The 22788-nt window shown below is 46.8% G+C and overlaps 1 protein-coding gene across 23 annotated transcripts in view; it reads right to left on the bottom strand.

Moving 5' to 3' along the window:
- Ralgps1 (Ral GEF with PH domain and SH3 binding motif 1) overlaps nucleotides 1-22788 on the bottom strand; it is a 247962-nt gene that overhangs the window by 136381 nt on the left and 88793 nt on the right. For 16 of the 23 annotated variants that reach the window (XR_013050398.1, XM_006988712.4, XM_016007158.3 and 13 more), the window contains 2 exons: nucleotides 16307-16396; nucleotides 13756-13848 (listed from right to left, as the gene is read on the bottom strand). The exons of 2 other annotated variants lie outside the window; for them this stretch is intronic. Coding sequence is in view for 20 of the 21 variants with exons in the window: in XM_006988712.4 (XP_006988774.1) it covers nucleotides 13756-13848; nucleotides 16307-16396 (183 nt within the window). In the remaining variant the exon portion in view is untranslated. The remainder of the gene's footprint in view (nucleotides 1-13755; nucleotides 13849-16306; nucleotides 16397-22788) is intronic. 5 more of the 23 variants (XM_076568855.1, XM_042274828.2, XM_042274833.2 and 2 more) reach the window with 1 other exon arrangement.

The following is a 22788-nucleotide window of genomic DNA, read 5'->3' as shown; positions in this document are numbered from 1 at the left end:
ATCACAGTGACAAGTGGGCAGGAAATTATGCCGTCCTCCACTGGTTATGTATAAAGCACTGTTGCATATAACTCAGCTGGCCTCTGTGAACCCAGAGGCATAAAGGAACCAAGAATGTTGCCTGTATTTCAGGTTCACCATCTCTAGGAGTAGGTGACTTGTCCATATATCTTTGGAACCCAGGGGTCAATGGAAAGGCTGAACAGATGTATTTTATAGCAGCATAGCAAGTGGGTGAATAGAAACTAAGGACCCAAGGAATGGTAAGTGAACTATCAGCAAGAGAAGTATCCTCAAGAAGAGCAATACACTGGGGCTGGAGAGAGATGGCTCAGTGGTTAAGAACACTGGCTGCTCTTGCAGAGGACACAGGTTTTATTCCTAGCACCTACATGGCAGCTCACAACCATATGTAACTCCAGTCACAAGGGATTCCAATGCCCTCTTCTGGCCTCCCTGGTCACCAGGGATGCAAGTGGTGCACACACGTATATGCAGATAAAGCGCCCATACACATAAATTACATAATATTTTTAATGCTGGAAAAAAAAGGCATAGGGAGGCAGCATTTGATTTTGTTTTTTTTTTTTTTGTTGTTGTTGTTGTTGTTGTTGTTTTTTGACAGGATTTTTCTACATAGCTCTGCCTGTCCTAGAATTCATGATGTAAACCAGGTTGGCCTAAAACTTACAGAGATCCACCTGCCTCTGCCTCCCAAGTACCATGTTTAAAGGCATGCACCAACACACCTAGATTTTTTTTTTAACTGATACAATCTAGAACCCCACTTACTTCTTTGAATCATCTACATTCATCCAGATGTCAAACAAATCCTGATGCCTGTTGTTGGTTGTTTTCTCTTTTGGGGGCCTGCCACTCAGCTCCCAAATAAATCCCACACAGAAGCTTATTCTTAATTATAAATGCCCGGCCTTAGCTTGGCTTATTTCTTGCCACCTTTCCTTAACTTAAATTATCCCATCTACCTTTTGCCTCTGGATTTTGTTTTTGTTCTCTTACTTCTATAAATCTTACTCTTACTCCATGGTTTGCTGTGTAACTGGGTGGCTGGCCCCTGAATCCTCTTTCTTCTCTGGCTACTTCATATTTCCTCCCATATTTCTTCTTCTATATATTCTCTCTGCCTGCCAGACCCCTATATATTCTCCTGCCTTGCTATTGGCCATTTAGTTCTTTATTAGACCATCAGGTGTTTTAGACAGGCACAGTAACAGCTTTACAGAGTTAAACAAATGCAATATAAAAAAAAGTTACACAGCTTAGAATAATATTCCCCAACATTTTCTCCTTTTTGTCTAAATAAGAAAGGTTTTAACTTTAACACAGTAAAACTATACAACAAAACAGTTATCAAATAAGAATTAATTTACAATATTCAGTCCATTTACATTTAGCAAATTCATAGAAAGCACTCTACCATCCATCCATCTTAGAGAATACATATGGCTGCCTCGACAGTCACCCAAAGTTCCTCTGTAACGTTGGGGCATCCATCTTCAGCTTACAGGCCTAGAGTATCTGGCACACTTTCCTATGAAGCAGGAATTTTGGACTGTCTTGCTTTGTTTTGGCAAAGTTCAGCAGTTACTTTCCTGTGCATCCTACAGAATATATGGCAGACTCTTCTGTGTAGCAGGAATTTTGAATGACTGTCCTGTTTTGTTTTGGCAAAGCTCAACAGTCTTTTTCCTGTGTCTGCATGTCCAATATGCACAGCACATTGTCAGCAGTCAAAGGCAAAAACAGTTTCTTTGCCCAGTGGCTAACCTTGCCACAATGAAAGCAAATTCCATAAGCAGTTTCTTCGATGCCCATCATCTCTGAAGTAAATTGGTGCTGCCAGGAGCAGATGTGTCTCATTGTCATGAAAAGCCCTAAGTTAACAAAACATTTTAAATGCCATATTCTGTAGGTCTTTGAAAGGTTTGAAGACCATCTATCTATCTAAAATATATCTCTATATGAACTGGAAAGCATACCTAACATATCTACAAATTTGATTGTTATAAATGACTGACCACTAACCAATGTTTCCTGATTGTCCTATACAGTTTATAATAACAGCTTTCAAAAACTAGAAATTTACCTTACATTTTAAAATAAACTGCATAGTTACAATACCTTAAACAAGAATAGAAACATATATACATTATGTTGTAACAAAAATAACCTTAAATTTTTATTAATATACAAAAATCCTTTAAACAAGAGTAGAAACATATATACATTGTAACAAAAATAACTTTAAATTTGTATCAATATACTATATTCCCCTAAATAATAACAAACATCCACAACCCTCCAAATAATCAAAAGCCTCCCACACTCCTCTTGGGAATGTGGACATTGTATTCTCCAAATTGCTTCCTGTTGTCTGTAGATGAAGTATCTTTAAGGTCCTAGCGAGAAAATTTTGAGATAATGACCAAGTCCTGAGAAGACCAGCAGTAACCTTTGCTGACAGATATCACCTCAAGGTTCAGGTCTTGCCTGATCAAACCTGATCCATATTAACCCTGAAGGAATCCACAGGTCTCCTGTGGGAACAAAACTCCAAGGCATTTTTTATTTCCATTTGACAAATACATTTTTTTTTTTTTTACTTTTTAAAAATGAAGGCATTCCTAAAGTGTATAGGCTGGTTTATTTCAACAGTCCCTCTTTCAATCCCAAGTCTCTTTGAAGTTGTCCTTTGCTTTTCAACAATCAAAAAGTTCAAAATCAACACAGCAACACACAGGATCCAGACTCCCTGTGTATTTCCCATCTTATGTGGCTTTTTTCTCCTATACTACTTTTACAATCTCTTTAAAGACTTTATTTTTATTTTTAAACTATTCATTTTTTTTCTATGACTATACCCTTTTTCTTTTCTTAAGCCTACACACGTAGTTAAACACACTGTAACCTGTTTAGAGGTTTTTCCATCTGGACCTCTTTTATTGTGTATTTCCAGCCTTTTTTTGACCATATGAGCAAACCGTTAAACTGCTAACCTACACCTGAATCCTCCACACATGGCTCTCAGCTGGCTCCACCTGCTTCTTGGGTCATGAAAACCAAGCATGAAATTCATGGCCGTTTGGAGGTTTGCCTGACCAGGAACTGCATTCAACCTTCCTAGAGCTCCAGAATGCTGATGCATTCTGTGGCAGGGTTTTTACTTAGTTGTTCCTACTTAATGTACTAGCTGCTCAAGGGCTCACTGACCAACAGAAACTGTCCAGTTGAAACTCCCCTTTTCTTTTTCAGCTTTCTCAGGCCCTGGGGATATTCAAGCATGATGTTGGTACACCAAAATGTTGTTGGTTGTTTTTGCTCTTTTAGGGGGCCTGCCACCCAGTTCCTAAATAAATACACAGAGGCTTTTACTTATAAATGCCTGGCCTTAGCTTAGCTTGTTTCTAGACAGCTTTTCTTAACTTAGATTATTCCGTCTGTCTTTTGCCTCTGGGCTTTTCCTGTTCTCTTCCTTTTCTAAATCTTACTCTCACTCTATGGCTTGCTGTATGGCTGTGTGGCTGTGTGGCTGTGTGGCTGTGTGGCTCCGTGTCTGGCCCCTGAAGTCCTCCTCCTTCTCTGGCTACTTTTTTCCTCCCAGATTTCTCCTTCTATATATTCTCTCTGCCTGTCAGCCCCACCCATCCTTTCTCCTGCCTTGCTATTGGCCTGTTCAGTTCTCTATTAGACCATCAGGTGTCTTAGACAGGCACAGTAACACAGCTTCACAAAGTTAAACAGCTGCAACATAAACAAAAGTAACACACCTTAAAATAATATTCTACAACAGATGCCTTCACTCAAACCAAGGCTGAGCCATACAGGCCCCAACAGCCCACACCGCTAGTTCTCTGGTCCTAACTGGTCACTGCCTGTGTTCCCTCCCATGTTTACCAGCCTACCCAATACCTGTATAAGCAGTATGTCATACTGCTGTGTGTTCAGCCAGCCAGCTTGTCCTTCCTGGAGGACATGCACATACTAGGGAAGGTTGGATCTTTTTAACTTCCTTCAATGGCTCCATTCTGTGCCAACAAAGGAAATTGGGTAATGATCAGATTTCTTAAGAATAATTTATAAGTTGCTTTAAGATGAAGAAATTCAGCAGGTTTTACCATGATGCATTTAACAACTACCCAAGAATTTCCTTTACTAAAATGAAGAAATGGAACAGATAAAAGAGGACACAGGACACAAGAGTCAGTGGTCCTAACTCAATAATGATAAAAGGGATTCTGGGATATTCAATGAGCTTAAGAACTTAACTGGTCCACATACACCAACCCAGAAGAAGACCTGCCTGGTAGCACATCTGTGGCATGAGGGATGGTATTGTTATAAAAAGAAACAACTGTTAAGATTACATATGAGTCCAGGGAATAGATGGCTGTTTTGGTAAGGTAACTTTTACCTGCTGAGCCAACTCACTGTCCTGGAACTTTTTAAGAATAGAATTGGAATGACCAGGTAAACTATTCAAAAAACACAGAGGTTTTACCTACTGACTGTACAGTAATGCCTGCTTACACAATGCTAGTCATTAAGACCCTGAATACTCATTTAGCAAAAATGGTTGAACTACTGTGATAGGTTTTTGGATCTAGAAAACTAAGCTAATATGTATATACACTACCTAAAGTAGGTGGATCAAGAAACTGTAGCAAACACACACGGGTGGAACTGTGGTATGAACTCCAAGAAGAAACCACTAACCTGGAAGGGTTGCCCCTAGGGAGGAGGGAGTGGAAAGGGCAGTGAGTGGAGAAGCAGGGGTATTGGGGTTTCAATAAGCCTTTCAGTACTTGGTGATTTTTTAAATTAATGTGCATGTATTATGCTGATAAAAATTCTTTTCAGATTTAGGTCTTTAAAAATAGGGTTTGCTTATTCAGAAAACAGCAGCACTTACTTACACATGTTTTAAACTTTTATTACAGGTAGAACTAGCAACTGCAACCCTTTAGATCTCAGCATTTATGAGAAGCCTCAGGAAAAGGCCATCAGAACTACATGTAAGGATATCCAGCAGATGCTTACCCAAGAGTCAGGCCTACACTGCAGCCATTTGTGCTCAGGAAACAAGGTAAGGAAAGGAGGTTAAGAAGAAGCTCACAGCCTAGGACAGGCAGAGGACTCAGGAGCTCAGTACGGAATCAGTGAAAAATAACATGCGGGCATTTAAAAGTAATTTTTCATTTTATTGGCTATATAAATCAGTGTCAAGGAAGAAAGCTACAGAGTCACAGCTCTAATGCCAAATATCTGCTGCAGAGGGAAGACTGTGACTTTGAAACACAGTCAAGTGGAGAAGTGTTGGGGCATCATCCATACTTGCCATCATTCCAACTCACTGTGCGGGTGCTTTGGTGTTTCACTTGGCAAATGAATCCCGTGAGGGCAGAGTGGTGCTGGCTGAGCTTGCTCTCCTCTCAAATTCCCTCCCCACCCCCTCTTGCCCCCTCCCCACAGAAGGAACACAACTGAAATGCAATTACATTAAAGAGTAGAGAGAAAAGATAACAGTGATGATGGGAAAACCAGGTCTGTTAGAAACTTCCAAGCATTCAATAATCCTCGGGTGATAATGGTAACAAGAGCCAAGACCTTGGATTTCTGATAAGACACATGTGAGATCACAGGAAGCTGAACCGGCTATTTGGAGAGTACTATATTGAGAGGAAAATCTGTGCTGCTAAAATCACTCATAATTAAACCAAGAATCCCAGCATAAATGAGCTAACATTCCATGCAAGAGGCTAGGAAAACAGGGAGGTGGGAACAGCTTAATAGTCAAAATTAGAAATTGGTGTGTTAAAACAAAAGAAAGCTAACTGTCACACTTAAGGCAGGGACTAAATCCCAGAGCTATTTTAAAAAAAACATCAACAAAACAAGCTAAAAACAGAAGCCTCTCCTGCAAAGGCAGGAAGCAGGTTATATATGATCAGCACTGAGACAAGTCCGACCACATTCACAACATGAACTCAAATTACAAGGTAAAAATGGAGTCCTGAATTACTCATTTTCACACTGCCCAGCGACTGCTCCAAAGGATAACACTCAGAAGGTAGACAGTCAAAGCCAGGAGGATCCCAGACCTCGGAGAGATGTCCTAGACATAAACTCTTTCCCTCATGCTCCCAGGGCCACATGTGCAGCACCTAGCAGACTCCCCGAGAGCTCCTCCCCAGTCTAGTAAAAGTAGCTCCAATCTGGAGGGTAACTCCACGGAGAGCAAAAGAAAATCCCTCCAATCCCATTTTATCAGGACATTGGTATTGTGTTCCTTTGCCTTGAGGGAAAAAAAAATATTTCCTCCTATGTGAGTCTATTTTGAACAAAGAGCCTGTTGCTCCAGATACGTTAAAACTGGCTCCATTGCCGGCACTGGTGGCACAAGCCTTTAATCCCAGCACTCAGGAGGTAGAGGCAGGTGGATCTCTGTGAGTTCGAGGCCAGCCTGGTCTACTTCTAGGACAGCCAAGGCTACACAGAGAAACCCTGTCTTGGGAAAAAACAAAAAAACAAACAAAAACTGGCTCCAAATCCAACTTCAATTCCAGCGTCTGCTGCTGGCTGGAGCAGAAAGACCGCTCAGCGCCTGTGGACGGGAGGACCGCTCAGCGCCCGTGGACGGGAGGACCGCTCAGTGCCTGTGGACGCAGGAGCTCAGTGTGGAATCAGCAAGGAACTACACTGGGGTATTTTTTTTTAAAGTACTTTTTTTTTTTTTTTTTTTTAACCTCTGGCTATTTCGTGTCTACTTCTGAAAAACAAAAAGGCTGCCAAGTCACACCCCAGTGCCACACATCAGCCACAATGAACAGCATTTATGGGAAAGCTGGGCCTTGAAATTCAGTGGTACTGGGGCTGCTGGCCTCTGCCTAAGGCTATTTAAAACCAGTACAAATAGAGATTAACTTATAAAAATGGTCATATAAATTTTTGTACACAGAAAGAAAGCTTTATCTCATGGATGCCACTGACAGTCACACTGGAAATCTTGATTAATTTGACATCCACGTGGAAATGACTGTATCACTTCCAACTGTACTGTGAATGTGTGGTCCTCTGGCTTCTGTGATACAGTTCCTACATCTTACTGTTTCCTCTTTAATACAGAGTTAAAGCAAATCTTTGGCAAGTACTCATTTTGTATTTCTAAGAATCAGGATTTTTATCTTTAAAAATAACCCTTTAACAGTTGTATGGACTCATATATACAGGTACAGGCATGTGTACATATACAGTATACTTTTACTTCCATGGGACAATTTTCATCACTTATTTCATTTATTATTTATTTTACTCTATTCACAGCCCCCAAAAGACTCCAATGTAGAACTGGGAGGCAAAGATCTACCTCCTAACACCATTTGCCCAGGACTAACCTGGACTCCAGAGCCGATCTGAGAGGAGGTGTTCTGCATGCCCATCGGGGCTGAGCACTGAGAAGGGCCGGCAGAGGCAGGGAAGGTACAGAACACTTCAAGAGGGCTCAAAGGGATGGCGCAAAGCCATTCTGAGGAGAGGACCTTCAGCACAGAGGCCTGGCGAGGCTCCAGACACCACAGAAGGCGGGAGAAGGGGCCTGAAGGTAAGAGCACTGAGTGACGTTTGAAGGGAACAACAGTTTGGCTAGAACACAGCAAGTATTGTTTGGATAAGAACAGAAAGGTAGGGGAAGGAGGGAAACTTGACTTTTGGCAAAGTTTGGTATTAACTTGGCCATGGTCATGGCCACACCAGGTCATATGGCCCACCATTCTGACAGCTGATTCTGCTTCTCAGTTACTTCAGCTCACCTTCAGCAAACAGGGTACCAGTCACAGGCTAAGAACCATGAACAGCAAATACCAATGAAAAGGGAAGACTGAGCTGATGGCGGCCTTGTTAACAGGAAACTTCTCTGGCCAGCTCCTGCATTTCTTGTGTACATGACTTGGGCTCTGAACGGCTGGGCCATTGGGAAAGACAGATGATGAGCTGGCAAAGGCTGTTTAAATCAGGAGGTGGGTTTGAAGTAGAAGAGGAACCATTTGGTGTTTCAAGGGCCTCTCTTAGATTCTTGGTGCTCAGTAAAACACTCAGTGCCCATGAGCTACACCCCAGGTGCATCACCCATGAGCACATACCAACCCTCTAATTCAAATACGGAATTTTCCCTTTATTCAAAAGCATCACTGAAATAGAGGACAAGATAAGCAAACGGTTAAAGACTGGCTGGTAATCCTTCCCATAATGCTGGAGGTGTTGAAGTGAGCATCTCACAGCAGCTCTAAAAGAAAGAGTGGTATCAGCAGTCATGTTCAAACATCCTGCTTTGAAGAAGCAGTGGGATGTAGGACCTCAGACCAAGCAAGGTAGGGGCAGGGAGCAGGGCCGGGCAAGGGGAACAACCACAGCTCTCTTTAACCATGTGTCCAAACCCTAGAGCTGTGTGTCTGTGGGGGTGGGGGTGGGGGTGGGTAGGGGCTCACTCCAGTAGGATGTGAGAATGGACTGGTAAAACCAAAAGAGAAGAGGCTGGTGGAAGTCCATGACAGTCCAGGTCATTAACAAGGGTCTGCCTTCAGGGGTCGGTTTCTGCATTCCATCTAAGAAGAGCCAAGAAGAGCTGAAAACCATGCTATGTGTCGGACACAATTCTGAACATCATCTACTTTAATCCTCACCATAAGAGGGAAGCCGAGTGCAGCTTCTGGTTTAAGAGGCCAGTTTCTCAGTTCCCAGATCTCTCATTTCTTCTATGTAGCCTGGGTCCTCTCACACTTACAGGCTGAATGCATTTAGACCCCAAAGCATAGCCACACAAGGTACAGGCTGGATGAGCACTGCCATAGGCCTCTTCCCTCACTTTGGGCCCTCTTGCTGAGCAGTTTCTGTTGGAGTAACATGACAAGATGGCTGAAGCAGCTTATTTCTAGCACCCCTGTGGTGGGGCCCGAAGCTGGGACTGTCCCCTCAAGTCCTGGCCCTAGCTGCAAAGACCTAGTCACATTGGATCATCTTAACAGGTCACGGCTCAGGCTCTGAGAGCATGCTTTATTTTTAGCCCACGCTGACTTCTCTTTCTTGGCTTGCAGCGCGGCTCTGCTTACTGCTGTGTTAACATGGCTACAGTTTATGCGGCATTGTTGCGTTCACAGGGTGCAGCAGGAGACAGGGAAGGAAGGCCTCACTCCTTATCAGCTCAGCTCCCACTTGCCCAAAGGTCAAAGCACGGTTTGTGAGGAGAGTGTCCTGGCACTCGGTCTCTTTCCTGGGGTCACTGTCTGACTTCAGACATGCAGGGAGTATGAGGTCAAAGGGGACGGGGTGAGGGCCGAATGGAGCAGGCTCTGCAGTGGGTGTGCGGTTCAGGAGAGAGGTCCGGGCTTGGATGACACGGGACAGCTGAAGCTCCCCAAGCGTATGCTCCCCAAGGGAAGAAACGGCAAGTGAGGACTGAGGTCAGAACCTTGCAGAACCAAGTAAGTCAGCGTCAGAGAGTGGAGGGAAGCTCAGCCGGGAAAAAGGCTGTGGAGGATGTGGAGGATGGGCAGTGCCCAGTGCTGTGGCACTATCGGGCAGATGAGGGGAACGTCAGCTTCCCCGACGCTGCCCATGTCTAAGAGCAGTTCCAGGTCGGCTCCTGCACGGTGACAGGAGCAGTGACCGGCCTCCCGCCTCCTCATCCGCCTCACCCGGCTCAACTTCCCTCTAGATCAGGGTCAAAGCCATCTGAGCCTGGCAGCCCAGGCTCCCCCCAGCCTCCTCTGCCACGTCACAGGGGAGTTGCCAATAGTGCTCCTAAAGACACGGGGAGCAGCAGCAGTGACTGGACAAGAGCGTCACATGCACACATCTGCAAGCCTCAGGTGTCTGCCACGTCGCTTTAGGCCTAGGTGGAAGAGCTGTCCTCTGCAGTGCAGCACTCGGTGACCCTGCTCACTGGAGATGGGAGAGCGAGAATCACAGTGACCCTGTAAGGTGCCCTTCCAGGTCACACCCTACAGACCTGCCCCTGCCTGGCAGTGGTGATCTCCTCCATGCCAAGGACTTCAGCTTTCACTTTGCTGTTGCAAGTGAGTCATACTCTGGATCAATTCAGTAGGAAAAAGAGAATCACTCTGGGCATGTGCACAGGGCAAGCAGAACATGCGTGTGGCACATGGAATGTTAATAGGTGACTCCCCGACACTTCACAAATGCCATGGCCCAAATATCTCAGGAATAAGCCAGCCTCTTCCCAGGATCATTCTGGTCGTAAAGGAGATCTTGACAGCTTCCCAGCTGTTCAGGCTAACCCTGGGGGTGCCCCTTCCTACCGCTCCCCCCTCAACGTCCTATCCACGGTACCTCCTGGAGCCTTCTCCTCAGAACATGCTTTGTACATCGCTCTATCCTCTGAGCCCCCTGCCACACTTGTACACTTATTTCCAGATTCCGCCCTCACTCACTAACTGACCCCTGGTTTCTAGTCCTGGTCTCCCTTTCTTTCTTTCTTTCTTTTTTTTTTTAAAGATTTATTTATTTTTATTCTATGTGTATTGATGTTTTTGCCTGTATGTATATCTGTGAAGGTGCCAGATCCCCTGGAATTGGAGCTACAGACAGTTGCGAGCTGTCACGTGGGTGCTGGGAATTGAACCCAGGTCCTCTGGAAGATCAGCCGGTGCTCTTAACCGCTGAGCCATCTCTCTGCACACACCCCTTGGTCTCCATTTCTCCTAATTTGTTTTCTACACATTAGTAGCAGTGATTAAAGAACCCAAAAAGCAAGAGTCACTAAACAGACTGTGTCCATGTCCTGTTCAGAGCCTTTCTGACACTTAGAATGGTACTCAGCCTCTCTCCCAGGCTGAGCTGGTCACACGGAACTGCGGGCCCCTTAACAACACCAAGTTCTACCTGTATGCCTGGGCACCGGCTGGCGCCGTCCCTTCACCCTCTGCAGTTGCTCCTGCTCTCATCACTCAAGCCTGGCCTAAAGGGCCTCATTTGGGGCACTGCTCTGAGTGTGCAGAAGCTGCCATCCCCCTCCATCTACACCCGCCACCGTCTGACTCTACTCCTGTCTCGCTGTTCCTTGCTCACTCTGTGCCAGCCAGGAAGCACATGCTAGTTTCTAAGAATGGGATGATGTGTCTTTCCCAGACAACATGAAAGCCATGAGCACAAGGCCTGAGCCATGGCCTGGAGGAGACATTCGACAGGTATTTGATCTGCAGAATGATTGAGGGCTACAAGGTGATTTCCTGTGTGCTCAGGAATCAGAGTTGGCTGGGACAGCTTCTTGCTTAGGCCTCACAGATTGGAGGCGGCAGTATTCCAAAGTGGCCCCACCTCTGGAATAAATCAGTCATTTCTTGTGTTTTCCAGGCTGACCATGACTCCCTGTTTATGGATTCAGCCACCATTTATCTAGATCCTATTGTGGGCAGGCTCACAGGCTCCCTGGCCCAGCTATGGCCTGGCCAACCAGAACTAAAGGCAGCACACAGTTCAGCCAGGCAGCAGGCTTCCTCCCATACCTAGATACTGCTGCCTTACCTTCAGGCTTCCCAGATACCCAGGGTTTCAGTGCACTCTCAAGGACAACATTCAAGAGGCAAAGCATGCTCAGTGGCTCAGCCACGTGCAGTGGGTCAGACACTTGGTAAGCAGCATGCAGTCCTACCTGCGTGGGCCTGACGTCGCCACACCTTCCACCATCACAAGCACCCACACAGTGGCAACCAGATGATAGGGTCCAGCAGGACCAGGCTGTGCCCCAGTGGTGCTGTCTCCCTTCCCCCCGACATTTCTATTCCCTAGAATGTTGTGTCTTCCCACATTCTGTCTTGGCAAGTGGCCTTCTGCAGCCAGGGAAGCAGCCCGGCTGCCAGCCCTTAGACGAAGTGGGATGGTTTCTTAGGAAAAGAGGTGACTGCGGCCCCCAAGGCTCCTGATCATTGGTAGGATGGGGCTGCAGTTCCTTACATTCTGTCAGCCACACACCCCGAGGTGGCAGAGACAGCAGTCCGGGGTGAGTGGTTGGTCCAGGCTCCCCAAGTGGGGGGGTTCATTTTCACTACAGCAGAGACCCAAAACTGCAGGGCCCAGCCCAGTGAGCCGCCCTTGACAAACCACACAGTTCTGATGCTGCTCTGGCCTGACACTGTCCACAGAGCTCTAGCAGCAGACAGCCCCTCTGGGTGCACTGACAACACTTCACTGAGAGTCCTGCTTGTCCCCAGGTAGGTCAACTTTCTGTGCAGGCCTTGGAAATCACCTCAGCTACTATCATTACTCACTTGTACCTCCCCAAGGAGCCCCCCCCTCCAAAGTCATAGCATTGCCACAAGAAGGTCAATGCACACAAGATTCAAAGCTCAGCCCTCTGGGTGCCTGCATGGCTCCCAGCAGCCCAAGAACAGTAACAGCATCTCAATGATGGAAAAGTCATTTTAAAAAGAATCTCCAAAAACCTTCTGAAAAAAGCCTCACTGCTGAGATGGCCTTAGAATCACAGGGCTGGCAGCAACTGCAGAGACAGTAGCTTCCAAATTTGCTTTGACCTCCAAAACCATGGCTCATCTGCAATTCACCCAGAAACCCCAGATGCAAACAGGCTGCTCTGGTGGAGGCTGGGTCATCTGGTTGGCACCTTTACTCCTCTCCTGCAGCTCCGGATGGTCCCTAAGACAACTGGAAGGGGCTCCACAAAGCACTGACAGAAACCCACTACCCCAAGTCAATTGTCCAGAACAGAGATGGGAAAGGAGGCCCAGGCTCTGAATGGCCTATGAACGGAAACCTGGTTCCCAGACTCCAGGCTGGTACTTCTCACAGCACTCTGCTCCAGCCAGGTATCTTGCAAGGCTCATTTTCGATTGCCTACAACACAATCCTTGTGCATCTAAAAGGACCCTGAGCCAGTCAAGTAGGAAACAGAGTCCAGCCCCAGCCTGGCAGAAACAAAGTCAGAAACCAGTCAAAGAAACATGTCTAGCAATTCCATACAGTTCTGTCAGTTCTGGGGTCATAAACAGATCTTGAAAGGCCTGGGCTGTGGCCCTGTGAGAGATTCTGGACCAGGCAGGCCAGGAGGTAAACACTAATGAGCTATGGAAATAGCAATACTTCTCCCATGTCAGGCACTGTGCCAGCTAAGGAGGATAGAGGTCTGAGATATTTTTAAAGTATTTTTACAGCAGAAAAACTTTCCTACAGACTCAATTATATAACTATCAGACTCCACCTCTGAGCTGAAATTATCCAAGGCCTCAGGATGAAAGAAAAAAAAAAGAGGAAGCAAAAGGAAAGAAATCATTTTTTCCTACATGAGGGTCACAGGTCTCTTCAGAGAACTCTGAGCTATAAGGCAGTGACCCAGGGCAGCTGCAGGCCATCAATCCCCAAACCTTCTCAAGGGCAATTTTGAGCCTGCCAGAGACAAAAAACTGGCCAAGCCAAGGGCAGAAGTCACATGCTGAGCCAAGCCAGCACAGATGATGTTGACAGGCCCAGGAAGAACTGTTGAGGGTTTCCAGACCCAGCCACACCAGCTCCCTCCCCAATCCCTGGAACCCAAGTGAGGCTGGGGTCCCTGAGGCTGTGGGGATGCCCAGAGAATCTCCTTAGCTCCCAGTGACTGTCTTTAACCAAGCACACACTCAGTGAGAGAAGCCCAGGGCTTAAGCCACGTAGACACTCGGCAAGTACAGGATGGCCAAAATCAAAAGGTCAGTCTGAGGGACGTTAACTTACAGCCCAGGTTTTTGTCAGCCTGAAGATGGGAGCACTTTGTAATGCTGATACCACAGACATGAGAGAATGAAGGTTGTTGAGTTCTAGAAGTTTCTGGGGAAACAAAAAGATATGGAATATATTACTTTGCTGCCACAGACAACAGAACAAAAACATGCTTGAGTGTTGCCAAATGTTGTCATATTTATGAAATTCAGTTACACTTAAAATATCTCACATAGAAAACATAGTTCTAGGAAGTTCATAGGAAACATATGCTCTTTCCCTCCCATTTTTTCAGAAGGTAAGTCTCCATCTAAAAAAATACTTGCCAATTTTCATAATCTGACTTGTTTGACTGCTGGACAGAAGCAAGGCCTGAGACTGGACTTTATGTTTTTATAGCTGACCCTGAACAGGCTTCTGTGAGAAGACCCCAGTGTGCCGACCGCACTGGCAGCTCACACAGCGGTTACCTTAACCCTGGATGGGAAAGAGGCCAGGGAAGATGTTATCAATCTGTGTAATGGCTCTCAGCTGGGAAGGCAATCGCAGGATTCCCAGGCCCTTGACTGTAAGCCTTTGAACCAGACCCCAAATGAGTGAGGACATACAGTGTCACTTCAGTCTCAGAGCAGTTCTTTACCACAGAGGGCCACAGAAAGAGACAGCAGAGAGTCAGGGCAGGAAACTAGCTGTTCTCGTTTTTCATGCTGAGGCATACTTGCTAATGGATGGGTCCTATTTCTCACTCCTAGTGGGCAGCGAAGCCTGGCTTAGCAACAAGACTCTATGGACACAATCCAGCTCCCCTTCTTGTGTTCCTTTGGTACGTTACCCTGGCCTTCGGCATTTCAGTGTCCCCAGAGTTAAAGTCAGGGTGGTGACTATGGCCTCTGGCCACCTGAGGTGAACATGTCAACTGCCCAGCTGGGCAGGTCTCGTCTTCTCTATCTGGAAGGCTCATCCCACTCTCTCACTGACTGTCTTGGGTGCCTTCAGCCTCAGGCAGCCCTTCCCCTACCAGGCCTTTTCGAATCATGTTCTCAAATGCCTGTGCCCCCATGTGTGTCCTGTGAGAGCAGACGAAGTGCTATCCACCACCACAGACCTGTACCTTGCACAAAGCCTAGCACAGTGGGCGAGATAAATAAATCAATAAAAGCCTTTGGGTCTGACCCTACAGCTCTTCTCCTACTTGGAAACAGGGCCCTGACCACACAAACTTAGTGTTTCCTTTCAGACATCTTGTAATACTCTTGGATTATTTCCTGTGTGTAAGAATAGATGCTCCCAGGGAGATTTCAGCCGAACATCTGAATTGCTGTGCCTGCCACAGACTTTCCTTCCAGTGGCAAGGCCTCTCGGGGATTACCAAACCTGTCCCTTTCTCTTTTAGAGACTGGAAAACCAACGCTCAGGGAGAGGGAGGCTACCAAAGACACACATGGTGCACAGCCAACATGACAAGCCTCACTAAGGGAGAGGGCAGAGGTTAGGGGGTCGTTTTGGGCTCCTGGGGTGGGGACCATGCTCATTTCCAAACAGCAGCCCTACAAGGACTGAGGCATGCCCAGCATCCTCTTCTGACCGGCCCACCCTCAAGCAGCACAAAATCCAGCAGCAATCCCAAGTGTTTCTGGAGACTCCACAGGACAGTGACTCTGCCCCTGATGCAGTTAGAGACTGCTTAAGCTTCTGGGGATGGGAGGCGCAGCAGCCCCACTGAGGGTGCAGATGGCTGTGAGTCCTGCTCTGCTGGCTGGCTGGAGCCCTCAGCATGGACACTCATCTCTCCTCACCACCCCTCCCTGCTGTACCAATGGGACGACAGCCTTCAGTAATGAGTTCGTCACCCTGGCACAGCGCTGCCACACGGCCTGGCAGCCAGTGGAGGGCCTTGAGTCCGGCAGCTTTGCTCTAGGATCACGGTGGGGGGGACAACAGATGTGCACCTGAAGGAAGCCATGAGCCAAGCAGAACAGTGCTGCCAAGGAGAGTCCGGCAGGCCCAGGTAGCGGGAGCAAGGTACTGCTACTGAGCGTGACAGCGGTCCAGGAACGTCACAGCACGGCACAGATGAGAAGAGAGGAGGGGAAGCTGGAGGCTGAGAGCGGCATGGACAGAGCCTATGAGAGGGGCGCAGGGTCAACTGGTCCAGGCCCTTGCTCAGAATGGGTGTGAGGGACCCTGATGACCGACACAACTGTGCAGGACCTAACTAGATCAAGGCATGGGGCTAACGACAACCTGTCAGCCCCTAGCACTGGCAAAACTCAAAGGAGAATGGATGGGTTCCAGGGACCCCTGGGCCACATGCAGAGACTGAAGTTCAAGTAAGGGGAATAACTGGCCATAGAATTATGAGATGGGAAGGGGGCATATTTCTCAGGCTCACATAAAGTGTGAGCAGCCAGGCGGCTCTCACAACTGGCTCTGCCTGGAGAGGTCCAGCCACAGCCTTCCACCTGTGGTGGGGACCCCTGTCCCCATATCTAGCAGGCCCAAGGCAAAGCACCTGCCAAAGTTCCAAGGAAACATATTTTGAGAAATAAACAAACAAACAGCTTACCTTGGCTATTTTCACAAAATGGCTCAGGATTTCTGCCCTTATTTTTAAAGTCTGTGCTGTTAGAATTTCTCGTACGACCCAAAAACTGACCTGTAGAGTCAAACACACACACACATACACACACACCAGAGAAGTGGTTAAAAGCCAGGCTGCCCAGATCACCCTCTGCCCACCATCACTGCAGGATTTCCATGAGGACAGGCAGCTTTGAGAACATGGCCTAGGGTCACAGGAGAGGGACAGTTCCTTGTGGCTCCCAAGCCCAGATGGGCCCCGTGTCTGCCCGGCCTCCTCTAGCATACACAATGCAGAGAAGAGGAACAGACGCTGCCCTTACCATGCAGAACAGTACTGGGCCCCACTACACACCAGTGTCTCTGCAGGTGCCTCAGGGAGGATCCAGGTGTGGGGAGAAGGTGGGTGATAGAACGGACAGACAGATGGAAATATGGACAGAAGTTCAAAGAGAAGTGTCTACTGACCACACCTTCCATTAGTCCACACTCCCAGCCAAGCCCAACACAAGGAGGATTTTCTGATATCTGCTGTCATACCAAACGTCACTTTCTAAAAGAGTCTTGCCAATAATACAAGATGTAGAGTCCAACTAGGCCTGAGGGGCACCAATCTTCTGGAGGGGCATGGGCCAGCCATGAAGGCAGCTTTAGTGTGGAACTGTATTCATGCAAGACTTCTCACTTACACCAACAACCTCCTGAGCCCTGAGTCTGTTGGCAGCACCAGGAAAGTTGTCTATCAACACAAGGCTCACTCAGCACAAGGAAACACAGGAAGCAGCCGACCAAAGGATGCTAGAGAGGGCTTAGTGCTTCTCCTTGATGCCTCATTAGCATCAGGACAGCATGGCGGAGAGATGACGCACAGAGAACACAGTCATGTGCACAGTGGGAAAGAAGGGGAGATGTGGAAACCACTCACTTGACAAGAAAAGAGATATTGAAAGACAGCCTGAAGTTAACAAAACAAGCCTGCTGTACAAGAACACACCTTCTCCTGACTGAAATACTGTTGCTTCACAAATAGAACTAGATACTGAGGATAAGCAACTGGCCATTTTGTTAAGCAGGAGTGTCACAGATAGTGCATCAGTGTGATCAGCCATGGCTGTCTGCTGCAGGCCACACCTGTGTTTCCATAGAATCCGTTTTTCCAGAGACTTGTCAAAATTAAGTTCAGACTCAAATGTTTACCAGTTGCTTCTGGAAGACAGTTATTCTGGGCACCAAACAGAAGCTTGCAAAGCGTATATTTAATATGTGCACTTTCTATGCCACATAATCACAAATGTGATGCACCATATGTGTAATTCAACAGATTCTTGTGTGCCAAAACCTCACACATTCTCCTGGCATGATTCTAGAGGGCTCTGAGGCAACAGTCAGTTCAACAGAGTTGCATGAAACCCTACTCTGTGCAGGCTCCAGGCATTGTAAGTCCATATCTGGCCTAGTGGAAGAAACCAAAGGAGGCAGAACCCTCCAAAAAAATCGGGACTGGGGGTTGGGGATTTAGCTCAGTGGTAGAGTGCTTGCCTAGCAAGCGCAAGGCCCTGGGTTCAGTCCTCAGCTCTGGGAAAAAAAAAATCGGGACTGGAAGGTAGCTGTAGTGATGGCTGCAGCTCAGAGCATAGACTGCAGTGTGAGGGCCCTGACAGATGGGAGGCAGCTGACTCGGTAAGGCAGGACTGAAGTGTCACTGTATGCCATGATCAGAACAGCTAAGTGGCTGATGGGGTTAGAGGGCTGTGTGGTGCTGTAGTGAGGACAGACAACCAGGTGTGGACCACCAGACTTCAGTGCTGGAGCGAGAGAGGAAGGATCTGGGATGCCAGCCAGTGCAGGGAGCTTGGCTTCTGAGTGGAGTAACAAAGGAAAACCCTGTCAAGCAATGGTGCCCACTAGAACTGAGAGGCAGCGGTCTGTGAGGGGTGGGCCTGGAGAGGGCTGTAGTGATGGAGATGGAGATGGGGCAGGTGAGAAAGACATGCAGGCATCCAAGTGCACAGTCTTTTCATCTCTAACTAGAAAATTTAACAGATGAAGAAAGCAAAGATAAGCACAAAAGACAGAGGTCATTTGCAAGCTCAGATCCACAGACCAACAATGACAAACTATGATTTGTGTCCTGTTTTGTTTTTTGTTTGTTTTTTTTAAATCATACCTAGCACCAATAGTTGGCTTTAATTAAAACAGGTAAATTTTAAGCATATATCCCAAGCAGTTTTAGAAATGGTAAGTATTTACGTAAGATTTTTCCAGCATGCAAGAATTTTATCACCAACATGTTTACCACTCACTTGACTGTGGGGTCATTTCTAGAGCTCTCTTGTAATAAACAAGACCGTGGTGAACGTCTTCAGACACATGTTTCTGTAGATGTTTTATTAAGGTCCTAGGTGAAGCTCTTGGAAGGCAGATTGAAGAAAAGTGTGTGTACAAAAGCATGTATAAAGAACCTGGCCTCCAAGGGTCTGCTGCTAAGTTTAAATGGACCTGTGTTCTCAAACGGGACTCAAATCCATCACAATCACTGTTCTTCACTTGCACAGTTCACCAGACAGGAGCTTGCTGTGTGCTCTGCCCTTCCCTCATGCCCATCTAGGTAGCTGTTTTCTGGTTTTTAGTTGGTATGTTTTTTCTTCTATTTTCCCCTCTCCTGCCTCCACCTCCTGAGTTCTGGGATTAGAGGTATGCACCACCATACTTGGTTTATATGGGGCCAGGACTGAACTCAGGGCTTTTCTGCATGCTAGATAAACACTCAACTGAGCTGCACCCCTGGCCCCGTCCCCACTATGAGGAGCCATGTGTCCACCTGCCTGCTTGGGCCTTTACCCCTCCTCTCTATTGAGACATACGCCCTCTGCCGACTACTGTTTCAGAAAAGCTTTTATGTACTGAGGAGCAGAGAAGAAGCACATTTATACACTGATTCGGGAAGTAGAAATAATATTTTGAAGGACAACTTGAGTATGCCCATCTACATTTTTAAGGTATATTCTCTTTTAAAAGATTTATCCTATAAAATACAAAAGTATTTTGTGAACATTTGCTTATTTTATTTTTTGGTTTTTCAAGACAGGATTTCTCCATGTAGCCCAGCTGTCTTGGAACTCACTCTGTAGACCAGAACTCAGAGAGATCCACCTGCCTCTGCCTCCTGAGTACTGGGATTAAAGACGTGTACCACCACAAGCCGGGTTTGTGAACAGTTATAAAGATGATAAAATTAAAAGCCCATCAACGAGGTACCAGTACATGGCCTTTGATCCCTCTGTCTATCACACTTTGGAAAGAAATTGCTATGCTCACCCACTCTTCCTGGAGTTATGCTCGCCCACTCTTCCTAAACAGAGCTATGCTCACCCACTCACCCACTCTTCCTGAATGGAGCTATGCTCGCCCACTGTTCCAGAATGGGGCTATGCTCGCCCACTGTTCCAGAAGGGAGCTATGCTCGCCCACTGTTCCAGAATGGAGCTATGCTCGCCCACTGTTCCAGAATGGAGCTATGCTCGCCCACTGTTCCAGAATGGAGCTATGCTCGCCCACTGTTCCAGAATGGAGCTATGCTCGCCCACTGTTCCAGAATGGGGCTATGCTCGCCCACTGTTCCAGAATGGGGCTATGCTCCACCTTCCTGAGGACAAGCAACTGCATGCACTGAGAGCCTACTGTATGTAACAACATCTATTCTCACCATTTATGTAGCTGATGACTTATAGCAGCATGGTCTTGTGGACATTTAAAGAAACGACTTTGTAGCCCAATGCTGTGTTATTTATCTTGTGGCTCCAACTGTTCCCAGTTTACCCACTCATCCCTAGCATTCAGTTGGCCCTGCCCCCTCTGACATACCCCAACTGTGTTTTGGTTTGTTGGTCTGTATGATTCCTCTCTTTCTGGTACTACATATGCTACAGACCCATCATGTGCATTCCTTGCCCAATCCTAAAATCAGTCTTTTCTCTAAGGAACTCTTGTTCCATTTATTAGATGATACTATTAGAAACCAAGATTGGCTCTGAGATTAGCTTGCTGATAATGGACTACTGATGCTTCTCAACCTCCTCAAATAAAGAGCAAGGGAGAGAGAGTGTGTGTGTATGCTCCTGCACATGCACACCTGTGTATGTGAGTGTGCAAATGTGTGTGTGCATATGAATATGTGAGTGTATTTTTGTGTACACATGCGTGCCTGCATGTGCATGTGTATGCATAAGCACGTGTGTGTGTGTGTGTGTGCATAACACATGGGCTATGAGTGTTCCTATGCATGTACACTACTGTGTGCATGCACATGTGTGTGTTTGAGTATATTTGTGTGTGCATGTTTGTGTGAGTGTGCTTGTATTGCATGCATGTACTACCCATGTACACACTCACAGCAATGCTTCTCTATATAAGCATCTTTAAAATTCACACGAATTCATACTGTTATCCCCAACTCTATGCTATTAGCACATGTATTCCAGCTTTTCTGTAATTCCCCACTCCACCGGAGAGCATCCAGTTCCCAGGACTACCATCGACACCTCAGCTGTCCAGTGCCAGCACACACCCTCAGCACTACTCATAACTGTTAACCAGCATGAAGGGCACCTGTAGAGAGGACACGGTGCTCCCATGTAGTTCCAGCTTCAGAATTATGCCCCACGTGACTCCAGAGTTACTCAGAGCAGCAACTTCCCCCCTGCCCTCCAAAAAGAAGTGACTTCCCAACTGTGGGAGGATGTGCAGAGCTGTGTGTCCACTCTTCTTTTCTTCTGCATCTGTTCTAGGGGCCTTCTGTCTTCAAGCTGAAGTCTCTAGTTCGTGTGTCTTGAGTCTCGGTGCTATAATGCTCTGTGGGTTCCCAGAAGGACACTGTCGTGTATCCACCATTACCCTATATAGAACTGACACCTCTTACACAAACAAGTCTGGCTAGAGGTGTGGTTCACTGGTAAAGCAAGGAACAAAATCTGAGTTCAATTCCTGGCACCCCACACACACACACACCTATCAACAGCAACTCCTTTGTGCTCCATCCGCTGGAGCCTCTGTCCTTCTCAATCACCCGACAACTATTGACCTCTTCTCTGTAGTTTTACCTTTTCCAGAATGTCATGGAAAGAAAAGAAAGAGAAGGGAAGCAACGGTAGTCCTCTGCACTGGCTTTCACCTGAAATACACACTGAAAAGTCCCTGTGTCTATGTGACTTCACAGCTCACGCCACTTTTTAAGTAAATACTACGCCATGTGTTTACCCATGCCCTGCTGAAGACATCTCAGCCCCTTCATCTTTGACAACTATTAACAAGGTGCCATCAACACAACACTGCTGTGCTAGTGTGTGTGTGTGTGTGTGTGTGTGTGTGTGTGTGTGTGTGTGTGTGAATGCATGTATGTGAGTACGTGTGTGTTGCATGCATGGGTGTGTGCGTGTGAATGCATGGGTGTATATGTGTGCATGTGTGTGTGCGTGCGTGTATGTGTGTGCATGCGTGTGTGTGTGTGTGTGCATGCGCTTGTGCATTTGTGTGAATGCATGTGTGTGTGTGATGTGTGTGTGTGCATGTGTGTGTATATGTGAATGCGTGGGTGTATGTGTGTGCACATGTGTGCATGCATGTGTGCGTGTGTGCGCATGCGTGTGTGCATGCATGTGTGTGCATGCGTGTATGTGTGCATGCGCTTGTGCATTTGTGTGAATGCATGTGTGTATGTGAGTGTGTGTGTGGTGTGTGTGTGTGCATGCATGTGTGCATGTGTATGTGTGAATGCATGGGTGTATGTGAGTGCGCATGTGTGTGTGCATGCATGTGTGCGTGTGTGTAGGTTTTGAGCCTCTGGGTCAGTGCATGCGGGTCACTGCTAACCACACCTGTGCTGTCCAGCATCCCCAACACTGCCCCCAGTCCTCAGCAGTTCCGCTGTGGTTCAGGTGCATTGAGAGTTGTGGTTGTTCTGTGCCCCTGGTGATGAAGGACATTGAGCATCTTCTCATGGCAATGCATCTGGGCTGCTGAGGAATCCTCAGAGCAGACTGTTTTAGACAAGTGCTTTACAACACGGCTCCCAGTCTGTGTTTAGCTTCATTCTCTTAACTGTGTCTTTTGCACAATGGAAAAATCTTAGTCTTAATAAATTCCCAATTCACTAATTTTTTTTCTTTCACAGATTGTCTTTTGGTCTCTAACAGCTCATCATCAAACCCAAGGGTATAGACATTCCTTGCCTCTATCTTCTTCTAGAAGTTTACATCTGAGTGTCTGACCCATTTTGAGTTAATTTTTATGAAAGACTTAAAATCTGCATGTAAAATTCATTTTCACACATGCACACACACAGAGAGAGAGACAGAGACAGAGACAGACAGAGAGAGAGACAGACAGACAGACAGAGAGCTCTCTTCAGCTGTCCCAACACAGTCCCCTGACCTAGGTATCCCCGCTCTTCTGACAACAGTGGATCTGTAA

This window comes from Peromyscus maniculatus, chromosome 4, assembly GCF_049852395.1.
Source record: "Peromyscus maniculatus bairdii isolate BWxNUB_F1_BW_parent chromosome 4, HU_Pman_BW_mat_3.1, whole genome shotgun sequence".
Taxonomy (NCBI): Eukaryota; Metazoa; Chordata; class Mammalia; order Rodentia; family Cricetidae; genus Peromyscus; species Peromyscus maniculatus.
This window is presented reverse-complemented; position numbering and strand designations above follow the sequence as displayed.